The sequence below is a fragment of the Capricornis sumatraensis genome, chromosome 4 (genome assembly GCF_032405125.1).
Source record: "Capricornis sumatraensis isolate serow.1 chromosome 4, serow.2, whole genome shotgun sequence".
Taxonomy (NCBI): Eukaryota; Metazoa; Chordata; class Mammalia; order Artiodactyla; family Bovidae; genus Capricornis; species Capricornis sumatraensis.
In genome coordinates this window covers 149,750,290-149,773,115 of record NC_091072.1, presented here as the reverse complement: position 1 = coordinate 149,773,115, position 22,826 = coordinate 149,750,290, and the positions used below count along the sequence as shown (strand labels likewise).

The window sequence follows — 22,826 nt, the reverse complement described above, 5'->3', positions numbered from 1 at the left end:
TTGGTTTATTCACCATTTTCTGAATAGAAACAGTGCTTCAGGGAGTGGCCTTGTGCTGTGTCGGAGAAAGCGTGCATCCCCCGTCTGACAGGAGCCCGTATTCTCCAGAACAGTGGTTTTTTGTCTCACTGGAAGTATTTCAGAAGCTGGTCTCCACATCTTCGGCAACACTTGATTTTGTCTGGTGAAAGTGCGTTAATGTGACGAATGAAGGATATGCCCCTGTGTTAATGAGCTTTTCTGTGACTGCTGGAGTCTGGGCATTTTTGTGTGTGTGCATCTTGACCATGGGGTTCCCTCTCTGGCAGGTCATCAGTCAGCCTGCATCCTTGGTTTGGCTTTCTGTTCGGCTGTGTAGCTTTTTCTTAGTGAGTTATAGGAGGCCTTGATGTCCTCCAGTTCACTCGTCTCTTGGGTACGCCACCATACACCTTTTTAATATATGTGTCTTTTTTTGAGGTCAAACGGATATACCCTATTGTTTATGATTTGGGGGAGTTGGGGGTGTCTTTAAGAAGCTTTTCCTACCATGAGGTCATAACCTAATCTTTTTCTTACAGTGTTAAGGAGTTTTCTGAATATTTCCTCTCTAAATCATCTGGAATTTGTTTTTGATTACTGTAAAGTCAGAATTCAGTTTTAGGTATTTTTTCCCATGTGGTGAACGGTTACCAAGTGTTTCTTTTCCCAGTTGGTTCCTGATTCTCAGTCAGACCCCCATGCACCCACATTTGCTAGAGGGAGTGGACTTTGCCCCATTTTAGGGAGCTCTGGGTTCCCATGCAGGCTTTCTAGGTGGTTCAGCTGTAAAGAATCTGCCTGCAGTGCAGGAGACTTGAGTTCAGTCCCTGGGTTGGCAAGATCCCCTGGCGAAGGAAATGGCAGCCCAGTAAAGCACTCGAATATACTTGCCTGGGAAATCCCATGGACAGAGGAGCCTGGTGGGCTACAGTCTGTGGGGTCGCAAACAGTCAGACATGACTTAGCCACTAAAACAACAACAACTTTGTTCCCATAGGACTGTCCTCAGTTACTGCAGCTTCACAGCCAAGTACCCTGCACGGTGAGCACCTCTATTCTGTACACATGTTGGAATCAGTTCATTAATTTCCAGAAAAATTCTGTTGCAATTATAACTGGAATCGCATGCCTGTGTTCAATTAGTCATTCGGTAAATATATTTTGAGCATGGCACATACATGCCAGGCTGTTATAAGAATTATTAGAGCTATTCTAAGAACTGCAAATATATAGCAGTGAACAAAAAAAATAGACCATCCTTGTGGAACCTGTACTCTGTCTGGGAAGATGAATACAGGACCTGTCAGTGGGCTCTTTGCAGTGGAGGGAAATGAGACCGGAAGACCCAAGGGAGGCGTGCTGCTTTATTTGAGGGATGCCGGGAGCAGAAGGTGGGATCCAAAGACTGAAACCAAGAGTGAACTCTGCTCGTCTGTGGGAGGAGACGAGCAACCCAGATGGAGATGGGGGGCACAGGGATGGAGGAGGAGGGGTCTAGCTCTGTGTGGGACCCAAGCTGGTGCGGGGGGAGCGGGTACTGGGAAGTCTGGGTGGGTGACAGGAGAAGAGGGCAGAAAGCAGAAGGGATGAGGGAGGGAGGCCTGCCTTTGTGGCCTGTTGTAAGGGCTGGGGCTCATCTGTTGATAGGTTCATGTCTGATGGGGCCAGGCCGTAACATGGGGAAGATTCGTGGTCAGTAGACTTGCATTCAGCTTCTAGTAGTTTTGTGGCTGAGTCTCTCCATGTCCCCGAGCTGCTATTTCCTCATATTAAATGGAGAATAATTATAATAAAGTGTGTGTGTGTGTTGGTAACCTTTTGCTTTTGATATATCATACCTACAGAAAAGTGGCAAGAATAATACAAGAAACTCCTCATGTTAATCTCTTAACCCAGATTCACCGCTTGCTTACATTTTGAACCATTTGTTTTGTCCTGCAGGCTCATGTGTATGTTTTCCCCTGAAACACTGGAGAGCAATCTGGAGATCCCATGTACTTTCCTCTGCAAAATTTCAGTGTGTTGAAATGAAAGTGTTAGGCACTCAGTCGTGTCCGACTCTGCCACCGCACGGCCTCCAGCCCACCAGGCTGCTCTGTCCATGGGATTCTCCAGGCAAGAACACTGGAGTGGGCTGTCATTTCCTCTTCCAGGGGGTCTTCCCGACTGAGGGACCAAACCCAGGTCTCCTGTGTCTCCTGTATTGCCGGTGGATTCTTTACCCACTGCTGCTGCTGCTAAGTCACTTCAGTCGTGTCTGACTCTGTGCGACCCATAGATGGCAGCCCACCAGGCTCGCCCGTCCCTGGGATTCTCCAGGCAAGAACACTGGGGTGGGTTGCCATTTCCTTCTCCAGTGCATGAAAGTGAAAAGTGAAAGTGAAGTCGCTCAGTTGTGTCTGACTCTCTGCGGCCCCATAGACTGCAGCCCTCCAGGCCCCTCCGTCCGTGGGATTTGCCAGGCAAGAGTGCTGGAGAGGGGTGCCATCGCCTGCTCCTTTTACCCACGGAGCCATCCCCAAATCACAGTTTGACTGTGATTACCTTTGTTGTTATTTTTCTTGAGGTTTGATGAACTTCTTGTATCAGTGCATTCATTTTTCATCAATTTTTGGGAAATTTCAGCCGTTATATCTTCAAATAATATTCCTCAACTTTTTCTGTTCCTTTCCTGGAACTCCACTTACACATACTTTGGACAGTTTGATACTGTCACACAAATCATTGAGACACCGGTCATGATGTTTTTTTTTTTAACATTTTTTCTTTCTTTAGGGTATATGTTGACTTTATTATCTTCAATGGCTATTCTTTCATCTTCAATCTACTGTTAAACCTGCTTAATAAATTTATTATTTCAGATATTTTTCAAGTCTTGATTTCTGCTTGGTTCTTTATTATTTCTTTTCTCTGATCTGTTTATTCCTTGGTACCATTCTTTCCTTTTAAATCCTTAAATATATTTATCATAACTGCTTCAAAGGTCCTGTCACCGGTTCCAGGACCTGGCTCATCTAACGGCTGGTCTCTAGTGCCTGCATTTTCTCTGGACTGTGGGCCATTTCCCCTTATTGCATCCAGAGCCTGGAGATGTGTCATGTTCCTTCAGAGGGTTACTGGAATCTTGATGTTGTTGTCTCTGTGGGTATTTTTCAAACAGAAAATTTTCTCTCTTTGAAGGAAACAACAAGCTAGAGTGACCAGAAATATAATCACGATTAAAATTTTTTCTTTGTTTTCCAGAATTCTGTCTGAATTAGTCAAAATTACTGAGTTCATTTGTGTATGGGAAAACCCGGAATATTTTAAAGTTCTGGTTTTTTTTTCAGGTTTGCTTTCTCTACATTTTCCCAGTGCTCCTCTACCATAATTCCTTTTATTCTCATTTTGAAATACTTTTATGTATGCATACAAAAAAAGAAACTCAGAGAAGCTGAGATAAATTTTATTTTTTTTTAACAGAAGAAAGGAAAAGGGTGGGGTTACATTTTTATAAATATCTATAAATACAGAGTGAGAGGCAAAAATCTTCCAAATAAATAAATAAATATTGCCATGTGCTAAGGGACAAAAGACTGTGGGGCTCCCTCGGCTCTGCCAAAGAGAAAACCCCAAAGAACCAGTTTTCTGCTGAAGTCCTTTCCATGGAGTTCTCCAGTAGCTCTTATACAGTATAATAGTATCTCCGATGGGAAATGAAGACTATAGAGGAAATAGTTGCCATGTACTGCTATATAGTGTCATACACAGTCAGTGTTTCAAAATAGGAACCGGTCCTTCAGCCTAAAACCCTTGAGGACAGCGGATCAGTTTCTAAGATTGGGTGCATGATGAGAAGCGGGGGGCGGCAAGGAGGGTGGTGAGGTGACTGGGAGGAAGCTGCTATTTAGATCTGCCCTGCTTGCCCACATTCTCCTCTTCAGGTGGCCATTGAAACAGAGGTAGGAACGGGGCCCCTGGGGATGCCTAAGTCATCAGTCCCCTGCCTGGTGCTCCATCGTCTGTAAGTGAGAGTCGGTATTCCTCAGGGTGCCGCTGGGGCTTCTGGGACTGAAAACTGTCTTTGGTGCCCCCAGAACTTCCAAGTGGAGTAACACCCAGACATGCCACCCTAGGAGAGTGTTAGCTAAGCTTCTGGCCATGGCTTCAGGGCAGGTAGGGTCGTGATGAAGAGCTGACAATGCTGGCTTTTTCTAACTCCTGCACTGGGGTTCCCAGTCCTGCATTTCTTTCCCCAGGATCCTCAATGCCACTTCGTGAAAGGGCACAATTGCCACAAAGACCCCAAAACCCACAGCAGTGGTCTCAAGACCTCCCTGCAACAGTTGTGTAGTTGGGATTGCCACTCAACCTGGAAGCAGAGACTTAAACACCTCTAAGGAGAGTTTGAATTTTTTCCCCTTGTAAAAACAAATCCTAGCAGTGTAGAGTCTCTGGAGCCAAGACTGGATCCCCTCCTTAAGCTCAATTCACTCAAGCCAGAGGCGGTCCAAGAGGCAGAGCTGTGTCAGGGCCACAGGGGTCACTCTGGGCACCGGGCTTTGGCTGCAGAGAGGGAGAGGGCAGGGCAGGGCAGGGGGACCGCCCAGTAGGGAGGGGATGTTTCCACCTTGATCCCTTGCCTCCCATCTCTGAGCAGTCATTTTGGCTAAGCTTTGACCAGCCTACCGCCAATCTTGTGGACAGGCTTTTCCAGAGATGCTTAAGGATGTTTGCCAGTAGGATTGCCCAGTCGATCTGTTAATGTCCTCTCAGGTCCCCGCCAAGCAGGGTCCAGGCAGATGACACAAAGAAGTGCTAGTGAAGAATCTGCTGGCTTGGGTTCTCCCCTTCACCTCCCCGCGTGAGAGGAGGGGGTGTTGGGGGGGATCAACTGCCTAAACCTTTGTTGCTTTTTAAATTTTGTTTGTTTTGGCCCGCAAGGCATGTGGGATCTCAGTTCCTCCACCAGGGATCGAACCCACATGCCCTGCATTGGCACGGCTGAATTTTAACCACTGGACCACCAGGGAAGTCTCTAAGCCTTTGTTCTTAATGACTGGACTGATGGAGAGGACAGAAGAGGGAAGAGGAGAGTGGGCGGGGACCCCTTCTCTCCCAGGGGTGCGTGGAGAGGTGGGATGAGGAAGGTGAGGAATTCCATCCCGCAGCCCTCAAAGGGCGATTTCCCCTGGAGCGGGGAGTGCCAGACCTCCCGGGGAGGGAGCCACCACCCCACTCCACCTCCTTTGCTAGGGGTGGCAAGGGAGCCTGTCCCCCAGGAGACGATGTGGCTTTCCCAAGTCGGACGCCCTAGGCGAAGCCGGGGAAGGGCCGGCAGCGCTCGGCGCCCGCGGAGCCGGCGCGCACGTCCAGCCGGTGTCCGCGGAGCACCCCGAGCGGGTCGCTGGCGGCAGGGCCGGCGTCCTCGGCGCTGGGTAGCTCCTGGGAGCAGGCGGCGGGCACGGGCGTGGCGCGGGCGCGCGGCTTGAGCACGCTGAGCGGGTCCCCGCCGTCGTGCGCGCTGCGCGTGTGGCGCCGGGGCCGCGCGGTGGCGGCGAAGTGCGGCAGAGGGATCTCGTTCCTGCGCGACAGGAACTGCGCGTATGGGGGCGGGTTGGTACCCGGCAGGAAGGCGCGCTTGGCCCGGCCCAGGCTGACGAGGAAGCGGTGCTGCGGCGAGTGGTACACGTCGTAGCCGTTCTCCAGCGTCCGCTGCCGGAACCGGCAGCTCTCCGGGCTGAAGTGATGCTGCAAGCGGGGCAGAGAGACTGGGGTGAACCCGGAGCCTGCGGGGACTGGATACGACCAGCCGCACCCCGAGGACCCCATCCCTCCGGCCCACTCTGCTAGGGCCGTGCCTTTAAAACCCCTTCGTGCCCTGCTGGGCAAAAGGGATTTCCACTCATTTCCAAGCTACCAGGCCCCCAGCGCGGTTCCTCTCGGCCCGCCTGAGGACTCACTGGCGGCGTGTGGCTTCCTGGAGCCACGCTGGTCAAAACCAGCTTTCTGGAAGGAGGCCGACTTCCATGCGGCCTCGTCCTGCCCTGTCACTGCCCTTTAAACCCTTTTTGGGCTCAGTGGCGACTTGGGTCAGCCTTTTTACCTGGACAAAGGTGGGCTGAGGTTTGTGGGGCCCCACATAAGTGAGGGTGCTCCCAGCGGAGACAGAACGTGGGAATTCAGGACATGAACTTCATCACCAGATGACCTAGGCAAGCCCTCACTCAGCCACTCATTGGGGCCGCGTTTTGCCCAGTGACCGCTGGGACCTTTGCAGAGTATGCCATTCAATCCTCAAAGTCCAGGAAAGAAAGTGTTAGGCACTCAGTTGTGTCCGACTCTTTCTGACACCATGGACCTGCCAGTCTCCTCTGTCCGAGGAATTCTCCAGGCAAGAATACTGGAGTGAGTTTGCCATTTCCTTATTCAGGGGATCTTCCCCACCCAGGGTTTGAACCCAGGTCTCCTGCACTGTAGGCAGATTCTTTACCGACTGAGCTAGGGAAACCCCAGAGTCCAGGAAGTCAGTATTTTAAAGATGAGGACTCTCTATATGCCTGTATGTGGTCAACAGGTATTTTCCTATCTATTTATCTATATTTGTTCAACAGATATTTATCTGCGCTGGGTCAGACTCTGTGGCGGGTGCTGGGACACAGCAAGCCAAACAGAAAGGAATTGCTGTCTTGGAATTTCTGGTGGGAGGAGCTCCGGAGCTCCGCCTTCCTGCTGCTGTTTTAAGGCCTGATATTTGGGAGGGCGGCGCTGCCGCTCTCCAGCACAGAGCAGCTGTCACAGCTGGGACGGAGAGAATTCCTTGCAGACCTTGAATTGGGGGAAGCCCACAGGGCATATGATCCACATCCCCACCCTTGACTTCTTCCAGGTCAGGAAACAAGTTGACAGATATAGGGAACTTGCCCAAGGTCACGGACATCTAGGAACATCATGAGATGCCAGCGGCTTCTCACCCTTTCTTTCTAACGGACTTTACAATATGAACGGATGTGACATGAGGACCTGGGCTGCAGACAAGGTGCTGTGCCAGGTACAAAAATGGGGACCAAGTGGGGCAGGTCAGATTAGAAGCTGAGAGCCCAGGAACCCTAGAACTGGACATCCTGGGTTCAGAACCCAGTTGTATAAACCAGAGCATCTGATACTTAGATGGGTAAAAGTCCTCAGTGAAAAGATCACCAAGATACACTGCAAGTGAAAATCTTTAAGCTATAAAGTTCTATGTTTTGCCAGAGCTGTGAGATAAGTATTTGCAAATAATAACCCAGCACAAAAAGAAACTCACGGATCCAAAAATGTTGCCTGTGAAGTCCATGCAGAGGTACCGCCTGCTCATCACACCTGTTATCACCACGAAGCCTGCATCCTCCGATCTGATCATCAGGGCGCCTGTGGAGAAAACCATTCAAGTCCAAACCTGGCTTCACATGTGGTCCCCACCTCCAAGAAGCCTGCCTTGATTGATCTGAAGGGGGCAGGGTGAGGACTTCACAGAACTCCTCACAGTTGTCCTTGTTCAGCCTCTTTCTTCTGACTCCCACTTCCCCATGCCCCTCCCCTCCGCCTTGCCTCCTGTTTCTCCCCCTGCCTGTCAGGAGCACCCCAAGCTCCCAGCATTCTTCTACCCGTGCCAATATGGTTCTCTCTCCCTGGACTCTGTTGTCCCCTTTTGGGGGACATACTTTTATGTAAGGGGACAAACTTATACTAGTAACTCATAGTAGTATGAGTTTGGCTCATACTTTTATGTTTTGACAGTATAGATCTTAGTTCCCCGTCCAGGGATTGAACCTGTGTCCCCCCTTCCCCCCCACATTGGAAGTGCAGAATCTTAACCATTGGACCACCAGGGAAGTCCTTGGCTCATACTGCTTAATGTTTGCCGTGGTGGTCACATTCTCCCAAGCTTTTGTGATTTTGAAATCTATGCCCAGATGTCTTTCAGGAATCCAGATTGTACTTGGAGCCTGATCCTCCACCGAGATAGCTGTGCGGAGCCGGTGATACAGCAGTCAGCACCCTTTCTGTGTCAAAAACTGTATTTGAGTGAATCTTCTCCTCTCCTCTCTGTGTATCCAGGTCACTCATGCTCCAAGGCCAGGCTCATATGTCCCCATTTTATGGAGACTTTTCTAATCTCCCTCACCTGCATGGACTGTTCCTTCTTCTCAGCCCCTCCAAACAATGGCTCACCCCAGCACAGCATGTACTGCATCACCTGTGTTAATAAGTTTATGCCTCGCTAGTGTGGAGAAACAGGTGGTTTAGCTTTCCATGGTGAATGGATGCAGGGAATTACTTCTTGCTTCTCCATCACTATTCTTTTTCCTGTTCTCACTTGCAGGTGCCCCTCTCCCTCAGGGGCAGCCTCTCTCAAAACCTAGCCCTGGGGCTTCCCTGGTGGTCCAGTGGTTGGGAATCCACCTGCCAATGCAGGGGACACGGGTTCCATCCCTGGTTCGGGAGATTCCACATGCCGTGGGGCAACTAAGCCTGGGCACCACAACTACCGAAGCCCGCACGCTCTAGAGCCCATATTCCTCAGCAAGAGATGCCACTGCAATGAGAAGCCCTTGCCCTGCAATGGAGAGTGTCCCCCACTTGCTACAACTAGAGAAAGTCACACGTGGCAGTAAAGACCCAGCACAGCTGAAAATAACAATTGAATAACCCCCTAGCCCTGGACAAAAGCCTGACAGCCATTAATACTACTTACACCCTGAGTAAGTGACAGCAGCTTTAAGTGTGACCCCCCCACTCCTTTGCCCACCCCCGTGGAGACTTGCAGTTTTAAGAAGTACCAGTGACTTTAAATAAAGTCTAAAGTTTCTGTTTTGTAGCAAGGGTACAATTAGACCATAAAAAGTGTGATGTGATTGATAATTGAGCAAGACTTCCTCCCCAAATGTGTTTAATTTCCTGACATTTTCTACTAGGATCATTTTTTTAAATCTCAGGGTCTCTTCCCTTAGCCGACCAGAGAATTGTTCCCCAAATGTCTCATTTGGCCTCAGAGTCCCCAGGGAGGTAGTTCAGGCAGGGGTCTTCTAGAAAGGTAGCCTGGAGAGCTGTGGATGCCGGGCATGTGTGCCCAGTAAGTGGTGGCGCCTCGTTGGTGAGTTACACCCCAGATCTACCCACTATGGGATCCATGCAGAGCCCTCCAAGGACAGCGGCAGGCAGTGCTCAGACCCTAGGTGAGCTCAGAGCAGTCAGAATGATGACAGGCAGAGGCCGTGAGGCCGAGAGTGAGCCCAGAAAGAAGCCCAAGGGGAGCAGTCGTTGGTTTCCAAGTGTGGCTAAGGATTGGCCTTGACAGAAGCTTCTGGAAGTGGGGTGGGTTATGGGAGGTGCAGAGGATATGAAATCCTCCATAGTGGCGTCTGTCGGGGTGTCTCAGATCTACAGTTACTGTCGAGGGAAGACCTGAAACATAAGGAACAAGAAGCTGTTTCTAGCCTGATGATTTTTCAATCTAGCTGGAAAAAAAAAAATTACACTTCATAACTGTTTTCGAGAGGTTGTACTCTGAGTACTTGATAAGTTCTCAAAATATGGGACTTGCCTACTTGTCCAGTGGTTAAGACCCTAAGTTTCCATTGCAGGGGGGCTCAGGTTCAATTCCTGGTTGGAGAATTTAGATCCCACATGCCTTGGGCACTAAAACTAAAGAAATAAAAAAGAATTTTTTAAAACCCCAGCTGCTATGTTGTTAATGTCACCACTATTAATGTTGGAAGTAGCAACCTCCCAATTTAAATGATGAGGAAACTATGGCAATATTCAAACTCCGGTCCGTGACCCTGACATCCTTTGCCCACGGCCCAGGAGCTCATCTCCAACATGACAAGCCTGTCATGACAAGCCTCAGAAGACACAATCAGGGGCCAAAATCCAGGCCATGGCTATGAGGCTTCCAGGTCGTGGTGCCCTGGAGGGGGTCAGGGGAGAGGTTCTGAGCCAGCAGCCCGGAACCCAGACATTAAGATTCTGTTCCCTGTTACGGCTCCTACTAATGTTGTAGCCTCCGCAAGTCATCGCTCTCGTCTCACAGCTGCGCTGCCTGCTCCCCAGGCCTGCGGCAGGATCAAAAGGGATGATGCTGTAAAAGTGCCTTGAAAATGTTTAGCAGATGGAAGGCTCCATGGAGGGTGGCTGGCCTGCCCTTGACGACAAGCCACCACTTGGGCTGTCACCGGTGGATGCCTGCGTCCCTCTGGGTGGTGTGTGTGGTGTCCAGGGCCACTGCGGACAGAAGGCAGCCTGCAGAGGGACAGGGAGCCGCTGCTGTGAGGGTGCGCAGGCTCGAACCAAATCCATGGGAGCCGATGCAGAAGTCTAACAAAGGCAAGAGCTGCTTTCTCTCCCCGGTGCAGGGGGCCAAGGCAGGTCTGCACAGACCCATGGGCAGAATTTGGCAGAAAGAAGGCATCAACCAACCCCTGGCTGCTGGGACCACATCTGTTGGAGCCTGGCAGGTGTGAAGGACATTTCCTTTCATGATGCCATGTCTGTGTACCTGACCCCAGGAGAAGCGTGGGACCCTGTCCAGGTGTTCTTTAGGTCACTTACCATATGTGACCACAAGCCAGTTATCTGTGTTCCTGAATCTCTGTTTTCTCATTTGGAGCACAATCATTTACCCCATTTGGTCGACTCTGGGATGTAAGGAGATAATATTTTTATCCACTATAAACACACTTTCTAAATACCAGTGATTGTTACTATGACCATTTTGCTTCACCCTCTGCTGTAAAAGTAGAAAATTTTCTCCCCTATTCTCATCTCATGGCCAGTAAGTGACAAATAAGATGATGGGTGTAAACAGCTTTGTGTTGTGTGTTAGTTGCTCAGTCATGTCCGATTCTTTGCCACCCCATAGGGTGTAGACCGTCAGGCTCCTCTGTCCATGAGATTCTCCAGGCAAGAATACAGGAGTGGGTTGCCATTTCCTTCTCCAAAACAGCCTTGGGGTCCCCAAAAGAAAGATATTATTTTGAAAGATTAAAAAGCCCAAGGATGGTTCAGCTTCATGTAAAGAAAGTGACACTGGGGAAGGTGAAGGAAGTAAAAAGTTTAGGATCTAGACAGAAATATTAACTGGGAGTAATAAGCATCTCGTTGCTACTCTTGCCACATAGTGGGGCTCACGGGATTCAAGAGGGTGACCTTGTTTACAGTAGGGAGGAGATACAGGCTTCAGAGAGGTTCCCTAGACCTGAGGGTCTAGCATCTTGTAGCAGATAATGTAATGATGATCAACAAACCAAAGATGGGCTGAACACTCAACAATTAATCAAAGTTCCTCACTTATAAAAGTTAAAAAAAAAGAATTTTGTAAAGCACATTAATCAAGTGAACTGTATTTTACTGGAAATGCATAATTAATTAGGAGGGGAAATACACCCCACATCTTTCCATCAATGTGAAACCATCGTTGGTTTTACAAAAATTCCAGCATCGCTTGGTGGGGAGGTCATTACAAATTCTTCAGCCTGTTACTTGGTTGTGCTAGCTAGTTACACGTATCAGTGTTTCTTCTTTCCTTTTTGGGTAACTTTTTATCTTAGCCTACCTATCTCTCTCTTTCTCTAATCTATTTCTTTATCTATATGTATATAATGCTCATGACAACTGATCTGAATAATATAAAAGTTTATACAAACTAGGAGAAATGTCTCCCTCCCACCCCTGACTCCGTCCCTTCCCAGGTTTCTTAATTGCCAGAGACACAGGCTTAGCTAGAGTCTATATATGACAAAACAAAAGCACATTTCTGTAAAAAAAAAAAAAAAAATCTGAAGTCAGTCCATTTCACTTTGCTTCCTCTCAGTGATTTTAATTCATTCCAACTAGCGCTCTGTGCCTTTTGGGGGCCTGAGGTCAGTGGCTACAAGAGGGAAAGTTCTCTGATTCATTCTGCAAATTCAGTAGGCTAAGCCCCGCCCCCTTCTGGCACCACTCACAGCCCTCCTCCCATCCCCACCAGGATGCATCTTTGGGGGCTTCCTTTCATCAAAGGAAGATAAGTTTTAGAAGCAGTCTCTAATTGTCTGCAGCCCTTTCCATCTAGGGGAATCACAGTAATGTACCATAATCTACTATGCTGCATTGAAAATCATCTCTCATCTTGAAGGGAGGGTGACCCTCCATGAGAGGTGCAAATCCATGATTCCTAATAGTCTCTTCACAGTGGGAAGACATGAAGGGTTCGAAGCCTGGAGGTGCTTGAAGGGCTGGGTCTTCTTTTGAAGTCACCTTAGCTTTGGGTAATGTCGGACACATTGCAGATGCTGCTAAGTAGCCATTGAATAAAACATGCGCTCCATTGGCGGCAACAACTGTATCCTGATTTAGTTCAGATTTTTGCCATGTGGCTCAAACTTGGCTTCCAAGCTGTTGGCGCCTGAATTCTACCATATTGCCCTGAGTTCTGGAAACCATTTGGTATTTGGGGAGACCTTCTTCCTATCTCCCGTCAGCACCTGCTGAGAATTTGAGGAGGTCTGTCTGATCCTCGGCTTTGCTTGTTCATCTGTCTTGCTACCACGTTTAAGGCCATTTGATTCTTAGCAGAATGAATGTCTTGCATGCTGCAAGGCCGTCGCAAAATTACTGAATCATTCCTTGCAGCAATAAAGGGCAAGTCATTCCTACAATACATTTTTTAAAATTAAACAGAGATTGTGATTACTCTTTCACTCCTCTGACTGAATTTTGAATCAGTTGGCATTTTTCTGTATCCTTAGAGTAATTTTTACTAGTTCTCATAAAAGAGAAGACCATGTCTTTTTAAACATCCATCCTCTTCCCACCCCATTTTCCCTTCTGGGGACATCGGAAGCACAGCTAGTTGGCTGACTATTGTAGTCTGTGGTCCAATTTCCCACAAACCTGATCTTTAAAAACATTCTGATTGTCTTATGTTTTCAGTGAGTTTCCAAGCAGCTCAATTTGCTACTAGGTAGACCTTTCAGCTCCACAGAGAAGACTCACTGGCTCATAGCAGCCTGGGTACCACTGAAGCCCTCAGTAAGGTTGTCAGATGGATGAGTGCACGGATGGGTGTGTGGATTCACTGGGTCAGACTCATGAAGACAGTGAACGCTGTCTAGTCTAGTCTTTGATACATTTTTCCTGAGAACTTTTACATGGCCAGAATAATAGAAGCCCGGAGTTGGAAAGAGCCCCTGGATTCATCTATCCCAAGCCTTGGTCTGGTACAAGAATCCTCTTTACAACCTCCAAGGCTAAGCCAGTCCAAAGTGAGCATAACTCAGCATCTACTGACTGGTCTGGCTTCCCTTCCTCCCAGCCTCCTTGTCTATCATTTGTACATTTTTATGACTTTTTGGACAGGGCAAAGGGGAAGAGGTTGCTCTTTGTGGGAAGACAGATTTTAGTTCAGGTGGAAATTATTCCTGTTGGGAGAAACCAATAAACACTAATTGGGGAGGTGACAGAATATTCTCCCGAGGTCTAAACACACACACACACACACACACACACACACACACACACACTGGACAAGGGTCTAGGAGGCTGCATTCACCCTCTGGCCCAGCTAAGGCCTCCCCAGGCCCCTGAAGGTGGATGCTCGGAGCAGCCCCCTTCCCCCGGCATGGGTGGAGCCCCACTCACTGTAGACGGTCTGCTGCGGGGAGCCATCTACGTGCCCATCTCCATGGATCTGCAGGTGGTAGCTGTTCCTGGCCGTGGCTGTGTACAAGTGGGTGAGGCCGCCCCAGCTGGAGCCCAGCAGCGGGGAGCTGTTGGGATAGGCTTGGACCGCACAGCTCAGGGTGCAGACCCAGAGCCCCAGGCGGGCCCCCAGCATCTCAGCTCTCTGAGTGATCGGTGCTGAGTCTGAAACCCGACCCTGCCTCCCTGACTCTGCCGGCCTCTTTCTCCTCTTCTTTGCTGGTTTCTGGCCTGAGGCTCCTCAGCTGCATTCCCTCCTTTTTTCCCCTCGGACTTTTAAAGGGTAGCAGTGTGACATCAAACAGGAAAAACTCCGCCGTCCACATCCTCTGTGTTGTAATCAGCCCATTTGAAGAGAATACAGGGATCTCTGAGGCTCACGGAAGGCACGTCGGTTCCAGACACGCACACACACACACACATAAACACACACACCCCTCAATTTCAAGCCAACGCTCCCAAAAGTGAATGATGTGTGGGCAAAAGTTATCTACGACTCTGGGCTGTCTGCTGACCTGCCCCACTTCCACCAGGAAATGTGAAGGCAGCCAGCAGTTCTGAAAAAAATCCAGCTTCAGCCATGCAGTCGACAGACTTCTGTGCAATTAATCTCCCATCAAGTCCACTCATTTTGCTTCTCTCCCAAACGAGTGTTTTGAATTCCAGTCAGGAACTGTGCATCCAGAACGTTCTCTGTGCACAGTGCTAGGTGGGTGTCTGGAGGGATGCAGAAGTAACCCAGGTCAGCATCAGGCTGTGGCATCCTCCAAGACTCCATCCTCGTGAAGATTTGGGAGCCAGAGGCTGAGGCACCCAAAGCCAAAGTTGCTGCCTTGGGAAGGATTTGAGATGGGAAGGAAGGAAAAAGACCCAAAGTCACTGCTCCTTTATGAAATGCTGAGGTTCGATTGCTTGGTTTCCCTGATGTGGACTGCCCAGGGCCACTCAACCAGGATAGTGGTCTCCCTGGCAGCGTGGAGTTGAATTCAGAGAGCTTGTGAAGATGGGACGTCTGCTGGCTATACCTAGGGAGCAGTGCCCAGAAGGGTCCCTGGAGCAGAGCTGCAGGCCAAGGGGCCCCACAGTTAGTCCTTAGGGGGCCTGGGTCCTGGGACTGGATATGTCTTCTGATTGGAGGAGAGAGATGTGATGCCTGCCCCAGGAGCCCTCAGCTAACACAGGAGGCAGAGAAAAGTCAGGAACTATTGCACAAGGCATCACGGGGTGCGAGGTCACACAGATGCAGGCACAGAAACCTGGTGTTTGTTATTCTGCATGTATACATGTTTTCATAGTTTATAAAAGCATTTTTCACGTGTATTTGCTCATCTGATCTCACGGCCACCCTGTGAGGTAGACACACCAGGCATTAACAACATTTTAATTTTTTGCATGAAGAAAGGGAGCTCTTGGGGTTTATATGTCTGGAGTCACAAAGCAGATGAGCAGGAGAGCAGGGACAGCGTCTTAGTTTCCCCAGGCTGCTGGCCCCATAATAATCCTGGTGACACGTGGCACTTACGGAGAGCTTACTAAGCGCTTTACATGTAACTCATGTATTCTTCATAGTAACTCTCTGGGGGAGGAACTGTTACCTCCTCTGTGTAGATGAGGAGGCTGGTGAAGACAGTTTAAATAACACGCAGCTTATACCGGGAGTGGTCGAGTCTGAAGCTGCATGTCCTGAGCCCACCGCGGGTTGGGGCTGAAGTCACGAGAGCGGGAGAGGAAGGACCAGGAGCAAAGGTGCACAGTGCTTCTCACCTGGACCCAGGATGTGTCTCTAAGACACAGGGTGCTGACGCCCCAGGTTAGAGAGAAGATTCAATGCTCTATGCGGGGCTTCCCTGGTGGCTGCAGGAGACCTGGGTTCCACCCCTGGGTCAGGAAGATCCCCTGGAGGAGGAAAGGGCAACCCACTCCAATATTCTTGCCTGGGAAACCCATGGACGGAGGAGCCTGGTGGGCTGCAGTCCATGGGGTCACAAAAAGTCAGACATGACTGAGCGATGAACCCAGCACCACTGATGCTATGTGTCAGACAGCCTTTTTTTAGGAACAGTCACAGAATGGTTCGTACAAAGAACCCCATGCCTCAGCGAACCGAAGAAGCAGCTTTGAGGATTGAAGTACAAGTCATTCAGGAGCATCTGATGGTGGGTAGCACTGTAAAGCCAGCCGCAGGGGTACTGAGAGCCTTCCCTGTGCCAGAAGGGGCAGGGGAGGAGTTACCGAATACAATGCAAACTTATCTTCAAGGGATCCACGCCATGATCCTGTGATTTGTTCCCTACAAGTTGCCTTCTGAGAGGGACTGGACGGCCAGGGTGGGTGGGGCTTAGCAGGGCATCCGGAGGAGGGACAGATCTCTGGGTGGACCCACTGGTCCAGGAGGACGTGAGGGCAAGAGAGGCTTGAGGGAGACTCACAGGGTGGATGGGGAGGGTTGTCCCAGCCCCCACCAAGGCACGGTGGGACGCAGGGCAGGTGTCTTGGGAGGAGGATGTGGGCATTGGCTCCAGTCCCAGTCTGGTTGGAAGGCAAACCACCCTGGCCCCTTCCCTTGTGGGGAGGTGGTCTCAGAGTGGGTCAGGGTTTTCTCTGCTTTGTGGGACTGTGAAGCTCCTGTCTGCAGAAGAAGGTCTCTGTTCCCTACCTGTACGTCTTCGGGGTATATCATTTCAACAGTGGTTTCCCCTGCCATCTTGCCCATCCAATCCCTGGAGTCAGGAAGATCAATGCCTAAGCCTCCAGGAGGGATGGCCTTCCTGAAAGCGTCATCCCGTGTGATGTTCTGCTGACAGTTAAAGCGCGTTTCCTAATATCCAATCAGATTCTCTCTTCCCCAATGCATTCTTACATAAGTGTTTATAGGAAGCCTACCTTTCAGCCAGTGCTTTGTAGGAAGTCTTTAGGGAAGCCTAAGAATGAAAAAGGACAGTCCTGCTCTTCAAGGAGCTGATGACATGCTGGGCAGGAGACGGCTAGCTTCTGTCCAGCTCTTCCCAACCTACAATCTGCGTCTACACCCAGCATCCCATCTGATGCTCTGACAGTCCTGTGAGACAGGCTGTCAGGCCACTTTAAGAACTTCACATCTCAAAACTACAATGAAGAACCACCTCACACTGGTCAGAAGAGCCATCATGTAAAAATCTACAAATAATAAATTCTGGAGAAAAAGGAACTCCCCCCTACACTGTTAGTGGGGATATAAATTGGTGCAGCCATTATGGAGAGCAGTATGGAAGTTCCTCAAAAAACTAAAAATAAAATTGCCATATGATCCGGCAATCCCACTCCTGGGCATATATGTGGAGAAAACTATAATTTGAAAAGAGACATGAACTCTATGTTCATAGCAACACTATTTACAATAGTCAAGACATGGGAGCAACTTAAATCCATCAGCAGATGAATGGATAAAGATGTGGTGCATATAAGCACAATGGAATACTACTCAGTCATAAAAAGAATGAAATGATGCAGCAACATGGATGGACCTAGAGATTATCACACTAAGTGAAGGGAATCGGACAAAGACAAATATCACACGATATCACTCGCGTGGAATCTCACATATGGCACAAATGGACTTATTTACAAAACAGGAACAGACTCACAGACACAGAGAACAGACTTGTGGTTGTCAAGGGGGAGGCAGGTTGGGCAAGGGATGGACAGGGAGTTTGGGATTAACAAGTGCATGTATATGTATATAAACCATGTATATTAACATATATAAGCGTATGTATAATGGAATCACTTTGCTGTACACCAGACACTAACGCACATTGTAAATCGACTGTAGTTCAATAAAATACACTTAAAAAGAGGGCATCACCTCTCAGTCAAGAGTCAATACCTCCCAAGTTGTCCTCCCAAGTCCTCCCAAGGGGTTTTATTTTGGGAAGGCTACCATGACCAAATCTTCCCTGATAGCTCAGCTGGTAAAGAATCTGCCTGCAATGCAGGAGACCCTGATTCGATTCCTAGGTCAGGAGGATCCCCTGGAGAAGGGACAGGCTACCCACTCCTGTATTCTTGGGCTCTGCTGTGGCTTAGCTGGTAAAGAATCCGCCTGCAATGTGGGAGACCTGGGTTCGATTCCTGGGTTGGGAAGATCCCTTGCAGAAGGAAAAAGCTACCCGCTCCAGTATTCTGGCCTGGAGAATTCCATGGACTGTATAGTCCATGGGGTTACAAAGAGTAGGACATGACTGAGTGACTTTCACTTAACATGACCAGAAAAATAAGCTGAAATGTCTGCCTTGGGAAGGAGAAAATGAAACATCTCTTTTGGGAAGGAAAGGATGGAAGAGGAGATGAGTAACCCCATGGGAGGTTTTGACTGAGAGGTGATGAAGTTCTTAAAGAACTTTCCAAAATAAAGGCCCTTGGGAGGACTTGTCGTCTGGTCCCACCCTTCTCCAACAGCCTGAGAGAGGGACCCTTGGACCCAGGCAGAGTGGATGCACCATCAGGGCCTGGAAAGAAGTTCAAATCCATCTAAAACGCTGAGGTGAGAATTGTTTCCACACCTGCTGCTTCTGCCAGTGAACCCTCAAGCTTCCAGTGACCTTGTAAATCTGTAATTACTGACACTGATGGGTCGGCAATAGCTGTGGATGAAAAGGATAGGCATCTGGGTGTTATTTATTGACTTTTGGAAAAATAAGCTTTGACTTTCAAATGCATACCATTCAACTTTGCCACCTAGTATCAACTTACTACAGAGCTTGAAGGGTTTCCCTGGTGGCTCAGCTGGTAAAAAATCTGCCTGCCAGGTTCAATCCCTGGGTTGGGAAGATCCCCTTGGAGAAGGAAATGGCTACTCACTCTAGTATTCTTGCCTAGGAAATCTCATGGACAGAGGAGTCTGGCAAGCTATGCATAGTTCATGGGGTCGCAAAAGAGTGGGATACGACTTACTGACTAAACCGCTACCACTACAGAGCTTGAAAGCTTTAAAAAAAAAAATAAGAAGAGCAATTGTTTGAGTGTGTTTGATGAAAACGATATCTGAGTGCTTGCTCAGCATAGGGGTTTAACGCTTTTCAAGAAGGTATGCGTCATGCTGGATAGGAATTCTGAAGAGGCTGCAGGGTGTGTCTGTGTGTGTGTGTGTGGGAGGGGGCTCTGCTACTTGGTGACTGAGAGGAAGCTGTCATGAGAATGTGGAAGGAGTGGCTGGGGGCGAGGAGAACCAGGAGACGGGGACATCCTAGGAAACAGCACCCCTGGAGGGCAAAGGCTTTAGGGCGGGGCCAGCCCTGCAAGCGTACAGTCATGCCCTGCACCCTGCCGTCTGTGGCTGCTGGCACTCGGGCACCGGCTGAGACAGTGAGAGGAGCTGAGCGCTGGGAGGACACCCACACCCAAGCACTGGAGCACAGGGGAGCTTTAAGGCTGTGAAACTGTTCCCGGAGAGACTGTAATGGTGGACACACAGCCACATAGAATTCATGAGCCAAGGAGTGGACCCTCATGTAAACTCGAGACCTTTGTTAGTCATCACATGTCAATATTGCTTCACTGATTGTGACAATACTTAATGCAAGATGCTGGTAGTAGAGGAGATTATGTGCTGGGGGAGGCATATGAGAGCTCTCTGCTCAATTTAGTTGTTAACTTCTGTGTGTGTGCTCAGTCGAGCAATTGTGTCCGACTCTTTGGGACCCCATGGACTGTAGCCCACCAGGCTCCTCTGTCCATGGGATTCTCCAGTAAGGATACTGGAGTGGGTTGCCATTTCTTCCTCCAGGGGCTGTTTCTGACCCAGGGATCGAATCTGCCTCTCTGATGTCTCCTGCATCGGCAGGCAGATTCTTTACTACTGAGCCATCTGGGAAGCCCACTGTTATAACTGCCCTAAGAAAAGAACGTGTATTCCAAAGATTGAGAACAAAACTCAGCCATGGCATTTGCCTGAATGGGGGTCGAAATGGGATCACCACCTGGAACAATTCATTCCAGGGTCAGAGAAATGAGATCTGTTGAAACAGCACCCATCTGCCTGCATTTACTCGTTACCTTTAGTGCCTTAAGATAAGACACGTTCAGTCTCTCACATACCCTGTCACACGGAGCAGCTTCCCCATCGCTGGGCAGACATGTGTTTTTCAAAATCTGTGCCTGCAAACTGCGGAACCGCACCCTCCTCTCTGACCTGTATTCCCAGCTGTCTGCTGGGGAGGTGGATGTGTGAATGGAATAATCTCTCAAGTCCCTACCGGGTGTCTCAGTTTGGCAGTGTCTCTGGGGGTCAGACCCTGTCATGTCTTCCATTCCCCTCCACAATAACTCACTTTATCACCTGCTACACTTGACCTGGTCAGCTGGGAAGTGCCCACCTGTGGATGTAGACAGAGGGTTTATTGTTCTCTGCTGCTGGCCTCGTTTTTCCCCTCTTGCCTTGCTTATGTTCACACTGGATTAGGGATTAACTCAAGCAAGAAAGTTGCCTTTACTCTCTATTTTCTTGTGTTTCCTCTCCGATCATTTGGTTTTAAATTACAGATGTTATTTTATTTATTGTACTACTTTTTTAAATTGGAGATTTTTTTTTTTTTTACTTTTGGTAATAAGTCTGTTTAAATGATCTGTTTTTTTCTTAATTCAACTTTGTTGGGCTGTATGTTTCTAGAAACCTGCGCATTCTTTCTAGGTTGTTGAATTTGTTGGTATGTAACTGTTCATAGTGTTCCCTTGTGTTATTTGGTGTTTCTGCGGTATCAGTTGTTATGTCTCCTTTTCCATTTCTTATTTGGCTTATTTGGATTCTCTCTCTCTTCTTGGTGAGCCTGGTCAGAGGTTTGCCAGTCTTGTTTATCCTTTCAATGAACCAGCTCTTGGTTTTGCTCATTTTTTAAAATTGTTTTTTAAATCTCTATTTCCTCTCTGTCCTTTATCATGTAGTTTTTAAATTACAAACACTACAGATGCTGTTAATTTAATATTGAATATCACACAAAGGATTGTGTATTTTTAACATTTAATATTATAGGTCCCTATAATATCAGTCTCAGCCCAACAGATGTACTCAAGAGGAAATCCAAATATATAGCTAGAACCCGCCTGATACATTCCCCAGTGAAATGCAAACAGCTTCTCGAATGTCACAGAACCCATGTTGCTGCTGTCTGGCCTGTGGTGGTCCGAATGAAACTTATGTTGCCAGACAAGGAGGAGTTAAAGCCCTGTGGACGCCTTCACTGGGGACCCCGGTCAAGGGCGGGTCACAGAAGAGCTTGACAGCGGAACATAGACTGACCTGAGGCTGCAGCTCACGTCCCCTTTCCTCCGCCACCTCCCCCCTTCCTTTTTTCCGCTGACACCCTTCTTACTGGAAGCCCTCTCCTGGCCTCCTCCATGACGGCCGGGGAGAGATAAGACAACACCGCGTGTCCCGGGCTGCGGGAGGGATGTCAGAGGGTTCACTTTGGGTGACAAGAGTGGGGCTGAGCTGGGTCCATTCAGAGCAAAGCCAGAGACTGGGGTCAGGCTTGCTGGGGAAGTGGGGAGAGGTGGGCCTAGGGGTATGGGGGAGGGAATAGGGCAACACAGCTTGTTTTAGAGATGAGATTTTATTTTGAGATAAGACTTTATATGTTTTTGCATAAAAACAAAAGATTATATTTATTTATTTTTTTAAATTAATGTTTATCGGAATCTAGTTGCTTCCCAATGCTGAGTTAGTTTCTGCTATGCAGCAAAGTGAATCAGCTGTACATATACGTATATTCCCTCCCTTTGGGATTTCCTTCCCATCTAGGTCGCTCGGAGCGCTGAGTAGAGTTCCCTGGGCTATACAGTAGGTTCTCATTAGTTATCTATTTTATACACAGTATCGATAGTGTATATGTGTCAGTCCCAGTCAGACAGGGATGACTCTAGAGTAATGTCATCCAGAGAGAAGTAAGCCAGTAAAAGGAAAATGGTATAAATGATCTTATTTGCACGAGAGACACAGACATAGAGAACAAACATGGAAACCAAGCGGGGAAGGGAGCATGGGATGGATTGGGGTAGCCAGCTTTTGAATAAGGATTCTCAGTATTTGTTGCTGTTGTTGTTCAGTTGCCAAGTCGTGCCCGACTCTTTGCGACCCCATGGACTGCAGCACACCAGGCTTCCTGTCCATCACTGTCTCCCAGAGTTTGCTCAGATTCAAGTCCATTGAGTCAGTGATGCCATCCAACCATCTCATTCTCTACCGCCTGAGGATTCTCAATATAAAGTTTGCCAATTTGTTACCCTGCCTCCCACCACTTTTTTTTTCAAAGAAGTTTATAATTTGAAGTGGTGCTTTCCTGAGCTCTGTGTCCTGTGAATCCCCAGGGATAGCAGATGTGCAGGGCATGGCTGGGACCTGGGGGGATGGGTGGCCAGCTTGCAGACAGATGCCACCTTCTATCTGGACCCCTGTGTGAGGAAGATTTGGAAGCCCCATTCCAAGATCATCACACTTGCTCCAGGTATAAAAAGAGCCCTAGGGGTAAAGTGCTATCTCACACCTACTCGAGCCCAAGGCCCCGTGTAAGCCCAAGGAGGAGGTGAGAGCAGTGTCCCAGAGGAGATTTTCAGCTGCGTCTCCAAGGTGATCCACACTGAAGCTGGGACTGGCCCGCGTGCCCTAGGTCTCATGTAATAACAAAAGCTCCATCCCTGACATTTACAAAAGGCTTTCCAAATGGAACAGTCTCACAGAACATCCTCACATCCATTCTCTCTCTCTCTCTTCTTGGCTACTCTGCAGTGTATGGATTTCTAGTTCCCTGATCAGGGATCGAACCTGCAGCCCCTGCATTGGAAGCTCAGAGTCTTATCCATTGGACCACCAGAGAAGCTCTTCTTACATGCATTCTCTTATCTGATCTTCCCAACCACTCCGTGGGAGAGTAGGAATCCCATTTGATGTCTGAACAAACCGAGGATCAATCTGGGACTTATGCAAGGTTTTATGCTTCCTCTGAGGCACAGCCGGGAGACAGACCCTGGCCTTCTTGCTCTGAATTCAGAGCTCTGCCAAAGACACCCCCTCGCTCCATATCTGGTGTGTGTTCCCATTTTCAGGGACTTTAACTGAGTGGCTGGGGTGGGAA

General features: G+C 48.8%; 1 protein-coding gene across 1 annotated transcript; it reads right to left on the bottom strand.

The window, feature by feature from the left end:
- Window positions 1–3,467: 3,467 nt before the first annotated feature.
- On the bottom strand, window positions 3,468–13,950 carry FGF23 (fibroblast growth factor 23). The gene is made up of 3 exons (XM_068972131.1): window positions 13,663–13,950; window positions 7,307–7,410; window positions 3,468–5,751 (listed from the first exon to the last, which is right to left on the bottom strand). Exons 1-3 carry the CDS (start codon window positions 13,856–13,858, stop codon window positions 5,314–5,316), a joined length of 738 nt encoding a protein of 245 aa, XP_068828232.1. The 5' UTR covers window positions 13,859–13,950; the 3' UTR covers window positions 3,468–5,313.
- Between the last annotated feature and the right edge of the window lie 8,876 nt (window positions 13,951–22,826).